The sequence below is a fragment of the Hemitrygon akajei genome, chromosome 8 (genome assembly GCF_048418815.1).
Source record: "Hemitrygon akajei chromosome 8, sHemAka1.3, whole genome shotgun sequence".
Taxonomy (NCBI): domain Eukaryota; kingdom Metazoa; phylum Chordata; class Chondrichthyes; order Myliobatiformes; family Dasyatidae; genus Hemitrygon; species Hemitrygon akajei.
In genome coordinates this window covers 44,168,916-44,184,526 of record NC_133131.1, presented here as the reverse complement: position 1 = coordinate 44,184,526, position 15,611 = coordinate 44,168,916, and the positions used below count along the sequence as shown (strand labels likewise).

Sequence of the window (15,611 nt, the reverse complement as noted above, 5' to 3'; positions counted from 1 at the left end):
ACAGTCCAATCTTCATACATCAGCAAAATAAAACTAAGCTTACTAAGGCAAAATAAGGTGGTCAGTTTATTTACTTATTTATAATACAAGCTTATTTATTTATTGCATTCAGCACAGAATAAGCTCTTTGAGCCACACTGCCCAGCAATTCCCTAACTGAATCCTTGCCTATTCACAGGACAATCTACAATGGCCAATTAACCTACCAACTGGTTCTTCTTTGGACTGTGGGAGAAAACTGGAGCACGAAGAGGAAACTCATGCTGTCATCGGGACAACATACAAAACAATCAGGAAATGAAACCGGGTCGCCCGTACTGCAAAACATTGTGCTGTCCACTGCACTACTGTGCTGGCTAATCTCCAGCACCAATTTGATGTTCAAACGTTACTTTGTCATGGATATAGAGAACGGTGACAGCTACGAGATTAGAGGCGGTCAATGCTTTGCCTCATTGGGAGATAGCAGTGATGATGAAGAGTGAGGATGACAAGTCAGGCCAGTGTTTCACTGTGGGCAGATGCAGGTGATCATCATCCCCATGACTATGTACTCTGGACAAATTCAAGCCCCAACCTTTTGTCCTCTAAATTCCCAGACAGGAGGCTCAGAAATGTGTGGTGTCATGCCAGCAACCTTTCCTCAGAGGATCCCTCCTAGCGCTGTCTAATGAAACACTCACCGAGCAAAGTCTACCCATTTCTCAATGATCCTCTTCGGAGACAGTCGTGTGCAAATAATTCCCACAAAGTCAGGCTGCAGAAAGAAAATAGAGGGTCACTCTTCAGGAAAATACTTGAAGAGATCACTTAAGAGTTTACAGCAAAGAGGCCATTCAGCTCAAATGGTCCATGCCAATGCCAATGGTCCAATCAGGCTTCATCTCCCTCATCCACAAGATCTTTTCAATTATGCAGCAGCATTTCCTAGTTCAGTTACCTCGAAGTTACTTATTCAAGCTGTAATGAATACGCGAGCTCTATAGTGGAACCGGTAAAAGAATCAATTATTGTCATTTTGATGCAACCTAATATTCTGAGATCACCTTTATTTCACACACTTACTTTAGTGAACAGGAATTGGACTTGGATATGAAAATATATCAGACTTATTTTTGACAGTTAAATAATTAATTAAAGCCATTCAGGGAAAGAATGAACTTTATGGTGAACAATGACGGTGGCCGTATTCTCACCCTGAGTAAGAAGATTTTATGACAAAGACACAAGCACAAACCCCAGGTCGCCTGATGCATTGGCATAAAAACTCTAGCCCAATGCTTTTGCCTAAAATTTATGATTTAAGCCAACCCTATTTTCCTCAGTATGTGGGTCACACAGGCGATCATTTTTCTCCCAAACCTTGGAAGCATATTATGACCAAGTGCCCAGCACCCAATATATGCCCGTCTGGAAGTGACTTCCTTAAAATTAATTTGCAAGTGCATAACGTCTGGGAACATTACAAAAACATCATGAAGAAACTGATTCTCATAATGCACTTGAGATGTGCATCGAGGCAAGTTAAAACGAACCAGAATTACTTGGCTGCTTGCAATGTAACTTGACACCTCCTCACAGAATTTCGGTACACTTAGCTGCAGTCAAATCCGAGTACCGTGCTTACCACTTCACTTAGGATTGACCGCAACTCTAATGTCCCACACACCAAATGAATACGATCTCTTTCACTGGCCCTTCCTCCCTCCCAACACTCTCATCTGGCGGTGTCCCAACCCATTCTCTCCACCAGCTCTCTCCACCTTCCTCTCCAAGATCCACACACTTCTTGCCAGTGACCTCAATTCCTCAACCTACAGACGTTCCTCCGTGGAAACAAAGAGTGCAAGGCTATTCCGCCTTGGCTGCAGAACACTGAGACTGGGAACTCTGCAGGGAACTTAGTTGGTCCACAATGCCTTTCGAAGCACAACCACCTTTTCAATGCCGTATTAACTTTTGCTGTGCCTGCTTCTTGGGGGGGATATTTCCAAATTTTTTAAACCAGTGCTTATATTAAAATAGTTCTTCATTGACACTACCCCTCATAAGCAACTTAACTCCCATTCAGACACCACAGGAGATTTTGGACACTCTAGGTATTTGATGCTGATTATCACCTCAGCAACAGGCACAGTGCACAGGATAAATCCTAGCAGATGTCCACGCGCACATTTCCTGCATTAGCATTTAAGGAATTCTTACTCTTATTCTCACCAATTTCCTTTTCCTAACTGAAGATTGGTCAAGCAGTTCAGTTTCAAGACACACAGAAACTCTGTCCAAATCCTGCACCCAATGGTTCAGAACACCCAACGGCCCATATCTGTTCACTCTGTCGTGAAGAATACGAATTCGGTGCCCAGAGTCCGGGCGAGATGCACGGCCAGAGCAGGGAGCTCAGACACAGACATCCAAAGTGCAGCGGGGCTGTGGACTGAGTATGCGGCCAGAGTCCGGGCGAGATGCACGGCCAGAGCAGGGAGCTCAGACACAGACATCCAAAATGCAGTGGGGCTGTGGACTGAGTATGCGGCCAGAGTCCGGGCGAGATGCACGGCCAGAGCAGGGAGCTCAGACACAGACATCCAAAATGCAGTGGGGCTGAGGACTGAGTATGCGGCCAGAGTCCGGGCGAGATGCACGGCCAGAGCAGGGAGCTCAGACACAGACATCCAAAATGCAGCGGGGCTGTGGACTGAGTATGCGGCCAGAGCCGGGGTTGGGATCTGCAACAAGCAGCTTGAAAAGGTTGACAGCCAGAGCCAGAGACCAAGGTGCTTCTAGGTGTCCCTCTCCCTTTAAATTCAATCGGTTCACTGAAAGATTTGTGTTTAACAAGCATGTCTGGAAAAATCAGGCCCTAGCCAAGTCCCAAATCAGAATCTTCCTGTCATCACATAACTGCCTGGGGCTGGTTTCCGTGAATGCTGGATGACAGCTGGCATGAGCCAGCAAGCGGCTTTGCAAGTAAACTCCTCCTAGAAGCCTGATTGACCACTCTGCCAGTGACACAAGCAAGATATATCTGTGCAAGCGATGCCAGTCGGACTAAACTTGTTCAGAGTGGCGGTATTCACAGCAGAGAAAAACTTTGGGGGGGTGTCTGCTGCTTGCTGTTTCACCCCTTGAGTCATCAGGTCTGGTCTAAACTGTGCAGTGACAAATGAGAGTGAACCCCACCATGCAACTCACTGCTTTCCCCTGCTTTTAGACAACTGAAGATCTTTCTCATTCCATTAGACACTTACACTATCCTCGTACAGGGCCAGGTGATGTGTTGCCAGCATTCGGATTCCCAACCGGGAAGTCAAGGTGTTGTCCAGGAAAAAACGGATTAACGACTCATCCTGCAAAACAAAGCAGTTCCTTACAATGCGGGGTGGCTCCTTGTGGAAGTTACCAGGTATTCAGCCCCACATCAAGAGAACCCAGAGCGTAAGAGGGAAATAGTGACCATTTCAGGTCTGTGACCATCTGTTAGAACAGGTTACAGACAAGAACTTCTTTTGCCCAAGGAGACAGAAACAAAACATTCACCATTTCTGTTCCCACAGATGTTGCCCATCATAAAGTCAGAGCTTGACAATGAGTAACTGCCGACCAAGATTCCCATATCCCTGAAAACCACTCCCATCCATATCCCTGTGATTACACCTGCCTCAACTACTTCCTCTGGCAGCTCATTCCATACACTAAACCCTCTGGCCCCTCAGGTTTCTATTAAATCTCTCCCCTCTCAGCTTCAACCTGCATTCAGTAATTCCTGATCCCCCAACCCTGGGGGAAAGTTGTGCACATTGACACAAGGCATAGCTGGAGTCACTCTACAAGATCACCTCTCATTCAATGAAAAAAAAATCCCAAACTGTTCAATCTCTCTCCATAATTCAGTCCTTCAAGTTCTGGCAACACCCTCAGACTATTTTTCCAGCATTCTGTGTTCTTGCATCAGATTTCCAGCACCTGGAGATTTTTTTTAATATTACTTTCATTAATATACAATTAGATATTACAGCTGGTTTAAACTGACAAAGCCTTGTACATTGTAAATTTTCAATGTTTCATCCAGGTGTTAAAGACCTCCAGAGTTCCAGACCATCTTTGACCTTGTGTTTTTATCCCCTCCTAGCCTTCTACCAATGAACTTAAACCCAAGTCCAACTCAGCAACCTCCCTTCCAAAGGAAACAAGTTGTTACTATTCCTCCAATGTATAACCTTCATAGTTTTGAAGGCAGCAGTCTCCCAAAGCAACCACAAGCAGATCACTCTCTTCAAAGCTTTAAATTTTCCAGCACAGGTGACATCCACATAAATCACTTCTTCACCTTCCACCACATTCTCATCCTGTCCTTCCTGTCTAGAACTACCCATCACCTGATTATACTTTTATAAAATTCAGCACAACTTTCCTGCTCTTATATTCTATGCTTGGCTGACAAAGTGTATCCCAAACACTACCTTACTACTTTAACTGACTCTCCTGCTATCTTCAGAGATCCGTGAAGTGCCCTCCTGAAAGAACCCCTTTATCCACTTCTGTGCCCACATACCCAGTCCATTAATGTCTAGGTGCAACTTAGAAAGTTGAAAGTTGAGACTGCTCACTACAAACCACAAAACCAGTTTTGGTATCATCAGCCAACAAATTAATCAAGACACTACACTCAAGTCCAAATGTCAAAAGAAAAAAAAATGGAAATTAAAATTCAGAATGAAAGTAAGGAGGCTGGTACAACTTTATCCAGAAAACAACTCTAACACACCCAAAATCCTGGAGGAACTTAACTGCACCTACAAAAATGAACAGATGGCCCAAAACGTTGACTGTCTATTCTCTTCCATAGATGCTGCCTGATCTGCTGAGTTCCTCCAGCATTTTGTGCGTGTTGCTTTGGATTTCTAGTACCTGCAGACTTTCTCATGTTTTAATTTGTTTATCTAATTTCTCATATGCTAATTGACCAGTGTTTATCGTGCTTTTTTAATGTGTCACCACTAGACCATGCATCATTCGGTACTTAGTACATCAGTACTGTTATGATACGCATCTTACAGAAAGTTTTCACAAAGCCAGTTACAAGACGCTTTCAGATTTCCCCACCCCCTTGTGGACAACCCACAAGTACGTTATTTTATAACACTTTGGTATGTGCATCCATGGTGTTTTAGCCAGTCTTATATCTGACACAATTGAAGATAGGAGTTTATTTATCCAAGCCCCAGAATGCTGCTAATAAGAGTTCCTCAGGGCAATGTCCCAAGTTCAATCATCTTAACCCACTACGCCACTGATTTCTCCTCCTTTACAAGTGGGGAAGTTCACTGATGAAAGACAATATTCAATTCCATTTATAGTTCCTCAGACAATGTGCAATCGGTGCCAAGATACGCAAAGTCCTTTATAGCTAAGTGGTAAATATAATTCACATCGCACAGATGTCAGACAATCAAAGTTCACCTCCAACAAGTCAGAAAAGGGCACCTCCCCTTGACTCTAATAACATCCAGACAAAGTTGCTGGTGGTGCTGGTTGCTGGTGTTAATTACCATCAATTAGATGAGCCATACAAATAATTTGACAAGCAAGTGAGAGATTGTTATTTTACAATATGTAACTTGACAGATCCACTATCCTCTACAAGTGAGCGTTTTGCTAGAACATTCTCCAGCTGGACTGGGTCAGAGTTCTCTGACAGCTCATCAACTGACATAGACAGGAACTTTTCCAATGAATTGATCACAACATCACCAAAGTGCAGACTCTCATAGGTGTATACACAGCCCAATATCTTGTGTGCACATGGCACTTGGAACATTCTGTTTAAAAAGTTGTTTTTTAGTGTAGACAAGGGCTCTGGATGGCAGGCCTTTAGAATCTGATGGAACCTCAGCAACTTTCATGAATCACCAAAGGTTCAAAGTCAGATCGAGTGAATCTGGTGCTGAAGCAATTGACACTGTGATGCTAAACTGGCCTGTTCACCGTGTTACAGAATTCCAACAGCTTTGAATCACTGATAAGAACTTATCTGAGCAGGGATGGGAATATAACAGACGTGACAATGCTTTGTTGAGAATATACCTGGATATGTTTCCGGCATTCTTTGAAACCTTCAGCAAGCATTGTGACGACATCCTTGTGATCATCTAGAAGCTGTCGAACCATCTTTCCATACCGAGTCTCCGTCTTTGTGTTGGTGATCTATGGGAACAAATGTAAAAGGACCACTTTACTGCTAGATGTGCAATGTTGGTCTTAAACAGCAGGAAGATCCCTCTCCACAGAATAACTGCTGAAAAGTGGACATAGTTAGACTCACCGGTGGGAAGTCTGACAGCATCTGAAAGGCTCTGATATACAACTCGTGCTGAAAAACAGCAAGGATTCTCATTAACAAATCTTTCTACAAAGAATGAAATACCAACAGCTACAGCATATTCATCGTCCTCTGTCATTCAGAAGTAATGCGGCTGAAAGTGTGGTCACAGCAAGACACCATTCCTCCACTCCAAAACAAACAAACCCAATCAATTCAGTTAAACGTTTTGCTGTGAACAACAATTATCTTTTTCTTTGCACAAAGAAATTAACGACAGACGAAAACAAAAAGGTGCTGGAAGCACAAAGATGAACTAATAAAGTGTTCCCCACTGGCACAACCTCTTACCCGACGCTAAACCTATCCTGCTACAAACAACAGATAACACAATCTTCCCCCCCCCCCACTTTTTGCTTGTTTGATTGCTTCCTATAGGCACCTCCAAGTAACAAACAGCTGCTGCAGCTTTTTAAATGCAAAAAGAAATCATTTCTAAGACAAGTACTATCCTGAGGCACAGCAAGTACAGACCAGCGTTCAATCCTGACCTCAGAAGCTGTCTGTGTGGAGTCTGCATGTTCTCCCTGATATTGACTAGCTCCTTCAGAGTCCTCCCCCATCCCGAAGACGTGCAGGTTGATGGGCTTATTGGCCACTGTAATTTGTGTACGAACTCTGAGTGGAGTCGTCGGTACGGATGGAAAGCGTGCCAGGGAGCCGGCCGGATTCGAACTCAGGAGCCTTCGATCCAAAGTTCGGCGCTGATGCCATTACGCCACCAGCCGGCCTCTAGTGTATGGATGAGGAGCAGAATCCAGAAGAGTTGGATGGGAAAATAAAAAAGAAAGATTAATGGAGAATTGTGCAAATGGGGGTTTAATGACCAGTGTGGACTCGATGGGTTTAATGACCTGTTCCTGTGCTACATCTCTCTAGGAATCTCCAACAAAAACAAAAGTGGGCTCTCTTGTATCTGTGGGACTAGTGTGGTAGCAAGGAAATGCTTGGGTTCCAGAATGTCGCTCACCACTAGGAAACGATCAGGGTCTAGAGGGTTGATCATGACCATGGGTAATTCTGTAAGAAATGAAAACTTTCCTTTCTACCACCCTCCCCCCACCACGCCAAACTCTTTGTAAGGAGCAGAAAGACTCCCTCTGGCCATTCATAAATCTCTCTCCCATCTTGCAAGTTTTGCCTTCAATAGTTTTTTTGTCATTTCCACTTGCCTACTTGTGTTTCTCAAATGGCATTATTTATCCTTTTAGCATAAATTAGACTGAATCATTTATGTTATTTTCAAGTCATGTGTCTATCACAAAGTTGAATTCTAGTCACATACTTTTCAAACACAGATTCTCCTCAAGTGCCCAGTGGTCAGAAGATGTCTTTCAAAACGTCTCTCAAGTTTAGCAATGGCACTAAAATGCCTGACTCATTAGTACACGGTACTCACCACTTGCAGAATTGTGGGATTACAACCAATGATGAAAGGAAGGCTCCGAAACCCCTTAATTCGATGGGCAATGCGTACTGGCAACTCTTTATACAGATATCTGGCACTCTTCTGGATAATCACAGAGAAACACAATCCTTAAGTTATCTTTGACTCTAATGTGGATGGCTATATGTTACTTGGATACCCCCACTTAAAAATCAATGCAGGGCCACGGTATGTTTCATGGCATGAGTCAAGATGCAAGATTTCTGAGGCAAAGTTCAATAAACCTCTCAGATTTATGTAGCGTCTGTTTGCCACCTACCTACATTGCCTTAAAGATATCCCATATCTAAAGAGCTTCTAAACCTGCGCAATATATTATTTCTCTGCTTGGAAATGTACACTCAGATTTGCTAAGATAAACTGCACCTTCATTTGTAGGAAAATAATGACAAAGTGATCATCTTGCATCAGAACTGACCAAATTTTACTAATGCATCAAGTGTTTTTGATACTTGTGGGCTAACAGGTAGATATCCCTTTCCCTTGGCCCGTACTTCCCTGGCCAATAAATTCTAAAATTCAAACTTACCAGGATATGACTCCCATCTGGTGATTTCCCTGAATATAACATGGTTGTAGGAGTCAGTCGCACAGATGACTAGAAAAATAGGAAAGCAAAAATAAATAAATAAATGAATAAATGCATTCCGGTGTCATTAAACTTGTTTATAAAGATTCCTAGTTCCCCTTCCACAAGGCCCCACGTCTGGAAACCTCCCTTGTTATAAAACTGTCCACGAAAAGCTGCAATTCAGAGCTGGCACAGGGTTAGAAATAATATTCACAAAGCTACAAGTTAATTATCTCTCTCACAGTGCTATTACAAGTAATTGGAGAATATAATCTGAGTTCATACACTGATGGAAGGTTCCACTGTCAGAACAGTTCCCTTTCACGTTAGACATCAAATCAAGATCTTGGGGATTTTTATAAAAATATTGTGTGATTCCATGCATTTCTAAACGAAATCACTGTTAATATACAAATTCTGTTCATGGGGTTTTGCTAAGTGCAACTTGCCGACCATGTTTTAATAAGGCTTATTTACAATTCAAAATTAATCCTGCCACTGTGGTGCACTTGGAAACATCCCAATAGTGTAAAAACTGCTATGCAAATCAAAACATCGCCATGCTCAGGCTATTTCCAACTCTGGTAATGGGTTCCAGTGCATCTCTGACACGTTTAGAACTTAAGAGCAGTGACAACTTTTCCAACCGCACAGAGGCCTGCTGCCTCATCTACAAAGGGCCTCTGGGGAAGGGATTCCTCAGTGTTCTGCCTGAGGTAATCCAGGCTATGCTGCTGGACTCCCGAGAGTGAGGAACCAGTCAGGGAAAGTCGGCACGTCTGGTCCAGAGACGCGTGGTTAGGAGTCTACAGGCAGCAATCTTCAATTGGAAATCCACTTCCAATCCTTCCAGCAATCCAGTTTTTCTCTGATTTCTCTATTTCTCCGTGGTTTTCCTGGTTACTACATTTTGTGCACTGTAACATTTAATGTCTGATGTGCCCAGTCTTTGTACTCACTGTATCAAGTGATCAACAAACTTGCTGATATGTCGAACACACTTCTCTAGACGTTCAAATCAGGAACTCATGCCAATTTGCCACATTGGCACTTTGAGGTTTCCTTATACAAGGGCTGGTTAATGTGAATTTTGTATCATTCAGCAATTTCTCCCTACATCAACGCCCTTTGTTTTACAACTTTCAAGTCCTAAGCAATTAACTATTCTCTCCCATTATGATACACACATGCTAGCTGTGCAGTTCCTCCATTTTCTTTCATTTCAAACAATCCCTTTTGATCAGACTTGCATAAATAGTAAGTTGAAGGTAAACAGGTTGCATTCCATAAAATGAACCCAGAAACGCACCTTAGACACAATCATGATCAGAATCAGACTTGGCCAGCTCCATCATGGCCACAACCCTCCTCACCACTGAGGTGGGTACCTCAAGATGGCAGCATCCCTCACTCAAGAGCCTCGCCATTTGTCTCATGCCCTCTCCACGTTACTGCAATCAGCGGAGGGAAAAAAGACACACACACAACAATTCGGAAACCAATTCTCCTTCAACATCAGATTTCTGAAGAGTCCATGAACACTGTATTTGCATTCTTTGCTCATCTTTGTAACTTACAGTAATATTTACGGTATGTCTACACTGTACTGCTACCTCAAAAAAATCTGAACCTCAATGATAATGAATCCGATTTAGATCAGAAAAAGGATTCTAAATTTTGGAGCAAAACAGAAACTGCTGGAGGAACAATGGGATGAGCAGCGCCTGTGGTGGCACAGGGATAGCTGATGTTCAGAGTGAAGATCGTGGCAGGACCGTGGCAGTTTCTGAAAAAGATACAGAGAGGCCTAAAAGTCACACAGACAGACGAACTGAATGAGCGAGGGCTCACGGAATGTAACATGGAAAAAGGCAAGGTCATACATTTTGGTAAGAAAATAGGAACATTTGTAAAAATGACATCAGATCGAAACGTATAGGTCTATGGAGGAATTTTGGATGTCCAAATTGATGTACACTAAGGCAGGCAAGTGTATTGTTGCTACTTATTGAAAGAGGATTTAAGTGCAAGAGTAAAGTCATCTTCCTGCCATTACAGAGGATCCTAAAGAGACCACACCCGCAAAACTGTGTTCGGGTCTGGACTCTTTGTGGAAAGAATGCCACTAACATTCACCAGACTGCATCTGGAAATGGGAATTTCTCCAGGGCGGTGAGACTAAACAAACTGAGCATACAGTCCTAGGCACGTGATCTCATTGCGATTTACAAATTTTTTTTTTACTGGTTTTGACAAAGTAAAGGATTTCTCTGTTTAGGATTTCTAGAACCTGCAACCACCATTACAAAATAAAAGTGTTGACCAATCAGGACAGATAGGAAGTAGCTTCTTCAAATGAAGATTTGAGATGAGTGTAGAGGTTTTATTGAGAATGTCAGTGGGAGGCATCAATAGATTCTTGATCACAGAAAAGTGCCGCTGAGGTAAAAAGCCAGTTCAGTGGAATAGCGTCATGGCTCCTTGCATCATAGGTACAAGCGATACAATGTCCCACCTCTGCTGCAGTTCCCACATGGCCAGGGTCAGGGCAGATGGCTCTGAAGCCTCCAGCTGGTTTGGACAACAGCTGGTCAGTCCGGAGCATTTGAAAAGAGGGAAGGGGCAACTCCAGCTTACATGACAGGCTGATACAGCACTGATACAGGTCCATGCTGACAAAGACGCCCACCTATGCTGGTCCCAATTGCCTGCGATTCTCCAACATCTCTCCCTTTCCTATCCATGTGGGTAGTCTGGAGGTCAGGAGTAGGTGGTGTGTCTTTGGTAATGGTTGCTGGTAGGGCCATTGGCCTTAGTTCAGATACCTAGTAGAAATCTTACCCCAGCACGAGCTTGGGAAGATCATGCTACACATACTGTGTCCAGCTTCAAGCTCTGCTAGGATGTGGTCAAGGTCATTATACACTGTCCCAGAGGCAGTGCTGCACTGGGAACGTCACCATTCCATGCATCCCCACTGTGGGAATCAGGTCAGGATTGCTTGGTTAATCGTATCAAGGACGTTCTACTCAAATTTGTAGAGAAACTTGAAGCAACTCAAGGTGGTGGTTATCAAATGCATGGGGGGGGGGGGGCAGAGAGAGAAAGAATTCAGCTGTCCAACAGCAAAAAATTTCTCAGCATTGTGGTGGATAACAGTATCCCAGCCATTGGCAATACTGGTTTAGAGGAGACAAATATGTGGGATATTCCCTTCCTCTGGGAAGAAAACATGGCTTCTATTCCATATGGTAATTGAAGGAATTCACTTCACTTACAATTATTACTCAATGCAACATTATTTTACAATGTCCCACAGTAAACTGCCTGAACATGTCGCCACTTCAAAATGAATATTTTTCTGTCATTCTGGTCCCTAACATGCCTTGGAGACACACATCTGCTGTTGTAGATAGGTTTAATTTCTTTTTGATCCTTCTGAATGTTAGCCCAATTGGCCCAACTCTATTTGGGACATTGCCATATTGATCCTGAAGAGCCCTACCCACCCCTTTGGCGTGCTGCACTAGAGCCTGAGTTTTCCCCTCAGTCGGTGAATACTTTACAACAATCCCACAGGGCAAGCTACTCTGACTCCCAAGTGTTTACTGCAGGTCCTCCCCAGGTTATGAATTGAAGCGTCTGTAACCCAAAGCCTGCATGTCAGAAATGCAGACGTTAGCTGAGTTCCCACAAGGCAGATGATGTCTGCTGCCCCAGCAGCCTGCAAATCTGCCCTGCCTGTCTCCCAAATACTAATTCGTATGTCCACTCTGTACTGAAGTCAGGTACGTACTCAAACTGAGAAGCAGCTGTTGTTCTTCTCGATGCCCTGTGGTACATCAAGTGGAAAGCTTGCTGTTTCTTTAGCATTTGTCTGTTTTGCCAAGTTGCTAGTTCAATGCTCAACCCAGCACCAATGGAAAGCATACAACAAGCCGGCCAGATTCGCTCTCGGGACCGTTCACCTCAAAGTCCAGTGCTGATGCCACTACACCGATAGCTGGCTACCTAAGTTGGGTAGAACTTGTACTAAATCACAACCAAGAGAAAATCTGCAGATACTGGAAAACCAAGACACACAGACAGACACACACACATTCAGCAGGCCAGGCTGTTCTGCTGAAGGGTCTCGGCCCGAAACATCAACTATACTCTTTTCCATAATGCTGCCTGGCCTGCTAAGTTCCTCCATCATTTTGTGTGTGTCTGTTGAGAACTTGTACCAATCCTTCAATGTGATAGACAAATTTCAGTTATACCACATATTCCCCAACTTCTACTAATCTCCACCTTCTGTGTGAAACCAATTTACTCACAGCTTCCTGAAGTTACTCTTATCCCAGGTACACTGCAGAGGACTGCATAAACTATTTGGGCAGAAAGTTTTTACTGGGTAACTCCTGCATCTCTGTCAGACTGCAGACTGCTGTCAATGATTGGAATTGATTTTACACAGTATCCCACTGGAGAAATCCCAACACTTCATTGGTAAAATGCTCCTACAATTTTGATCATCAAAGAGAACTTGTACATTAAGTGGACTTTCTAAGAAAGGTTAACTGAGTACATAGCTTTCATTAGTGGGTAATAGACACTGTTATCGATACTGGCCACACGCCGGAGGAAGACAGTGATGTTAGCAGGAAACATTTCAGGCTTTGACAGTGCGGCATTAAACTAATCACCCAACACGCCGTGAATGTATCGTAATCCAACTGTGTTGTACACTCCCAAAATACATTACACCTATCTTAATTTACACTGCCCTGAAGCTGGAACACTAAACCCTGAAAATATTGCAATATTCCTCAACATGATCTATATTCCCTGAACATACTGTAATCAGAGTACAAGACAGCACAGGAAATGACAACCTTGTCTTTTGTCCTTGCACAAGCTTTCCTGCTGAACATTAATCATTCTGCATTTACCCCATTGCTCTGCATTTTCTTCTGGTTATCCAATTCGCAAATATTATTGAACTCACTATCAATCACTTGTTTGTGCATTCCCGATTACTATATCCGGCTTTCTGCCACATTATATTTGGTTTTGATGTCCGTCACATCAAAGGCAAGTACTGGAAGTTCTCAGGGGGCAGAGCTGTACCTGCGGTAGAGCAGTCCAGTTCTGTGCCAGGCTCTTCATCAGAGCTGGAGGAGTGACCGAGCAAGTGTGCTCGAGTTGCAGAGAGGGCAGGGGTGGTTAGAACAGAGCAACAGGGAGGAACTCCAAGGTAATCAGGTGAGACACTGCTTTCGGAGCTGCAAGTAGATGAATGAGGACAGTTGAGGGAAAATTAAAAGGGTGCTGTAATTAATGAGATGTAGAATGGCACAGTTGCTGTGGTAGAGCACCTGTCTTCAGTCCACAGGAATAACCCCAAGCTGCTTCTTGCCCTCCCACTCCAACTGCCTGTGGTCTTTACAATAAGCCCCACAGCACCTCATCCTCCATCTGGGTACTTTACAACCTTCTAGCAGACAATCAAATTCTCCAGCTTTAGGTAATTCACTCTTTCTTTCCAATGGTATCAGAACTGGCCAATTTTGAATGGCGTATTTTTTCATGTCACTACCACACTGTGCTGCCAAATTACATCTGTCATGTTTGGCTCATCTGGCTCTTCTGCTGATGCAGGGAGGGTCAACATGAATCACTTCTGAGTACAAGGTTTCACTTTAACCAGATGCTGACAGAGGCAAAATACCAAGTTCTATTCACACCCCTGCTTCCTTTCAGATGAATCAAGAGGCCAATATCTGCCTCTTTCTTTAAAAAAATGATTTTATGTAATTCTGATGGATATTTGAATGTCTGTTTGCATAAATGGTTCTCAATAATTTGAAACTAGTTATCAGTCAAGAAGATTCAGTCTGAGTGTTTGATGCTGCATCACTGATTTTAAAATATCCACAGCCTCAATATGAAGTAGAATTTTATTTTTTTAAAACAAGCTTATAGTTTAAAATACAAATTGATTTATTATGGAATTCACATGGCTTCTTGGAGATTGATTGTAATAAAAGCAATCAAAATGATTTGTGTCAGTCAATCCAATAAGCCAAAACCAGAGGACAGCTCGGATTAGCTGATTTAATTCTTGTGAATGCACTTTCCCTCCGCAAGGCTTGATTCAGGACTACAATGGCCAATTCTGATGGGTTATAACTGTCCTCGTTCTGAAGAGCAAACCTGGCGCTTTGCTGATCTGTACGCCTTACTTTCATCCACTCACAGACAGAGGCCATTCAAGGTCATTGTATCGCTATAAAAACTCCAGAGTTCTAAATGCAGCCCAGGAAGAAGCTGTTCTCTAGAGAACATCGAGACCTGGCACCTGCCATTCTCCCAGAACTCGGGTCCTCTGGGAGGACAAGGTTGTACTGTCAGAGGAGTATGACTCTCCCAAGAGGACACTAAGGGTCTCAAGGACCAGGCAGCTGGTACAGAAGCTACAATCACCGGATTTGGCACGTGGCTGGAAGTTATGAAGAGTGGAATTTGGTGGTTGGAATACCGCAATTTACATCTCCGTCCAGAGTCATGGAGTAAGAGAGGAGCAGCACTCAAACAGGGGCTTTCACCCACTAGGTTTATGTCGACCACCAACCACCCACTTACACTAATCCCATAAGAAAATGGGCTTTGTATTTTCCCCAGTCCCGTCAAATCACCCAGACTACCAGCTGATTTACAGTGACTAATGACCCACTAACACTCACATCTTTGGGCTGTGGGAACAAACCAAAGCAGCTAGACGAAACCCACGCGGTCACAGGAAATGTGTGCCAGGCTGCACCCACCCGAGGCAGTGGCTCCCTACTGTCCACTGGGTCCCAAATTCGATTTGCATCGGAGGAGCCGATAGTGCTGTCCTCCTCTCAATCTCTCTTCTTCCTCCACCCCACCGAATCTAATGCAGTGTGATCACCATTGCTCCAGCAATTCCAAACCACCAGCAGTCTGATCCTAGTCACAGGGGACACTGTCATTGTTAGCCCGTCCACATCCAGTGGGTTATTAAATTAGTGGGTACACAGTTCATTTTGACATTGTATTCCTTATTTTGTGAATCACACGTTCACTGATTTGACACTATAGAACATAGAACAGTACAGCACATTACAGGCCCTTCAGTGGACAATGTTGTGCCGACCCTCAAACCCTGCCTCCCATATAACACCCCACCTTAAATTCCTCCATAT

The 15,611-nt window shown here is 43.6% G+C and overlaps 1 protein-coding gene across 4 annotated transcripts in view; it reads right to left on the bottom strand.

Annotated features, from left to right (window-relative positions):
• The window catches only part of bckdk (branched chain ketoacid dehydrogenase kinase), a 71,060-nt gene that overhangs the window by 47,063 nt on the left and 8,386 nt on the right, over positions 1-15,611 (bottom strand). For all 4 annotated transcript variants that reach the window (XM_073053757.1, XM_073053755.1, XM_073053758.1 and 1 more), the window contains exons 2-7: positions 8,359-8,427; positions 7,782-7,892; positions 6,326-6,373; positions 6,088-6,207; positions 3,252-3,350; positions 684-757 (exon numbers count right to left, since the gene is read on the bottom strand). In XM_073053757.1, coding sequence (XP_072909858.1) covers positions 684-757; positions 3,252-3,350; positions 6,088-6,207; positions 6,326-6,373; positions 7,782-7,892; positions 8,359-8,427 — 521 coding nt within the window. The remainder of the gene's footprint in view (positions 1-683; positions 758-3,251; positions 3,351-6,087; positions 6,208-6,325; positions 6,374-7,781; positions 7,893-8,358; positions 8,428-15,611) is intronic.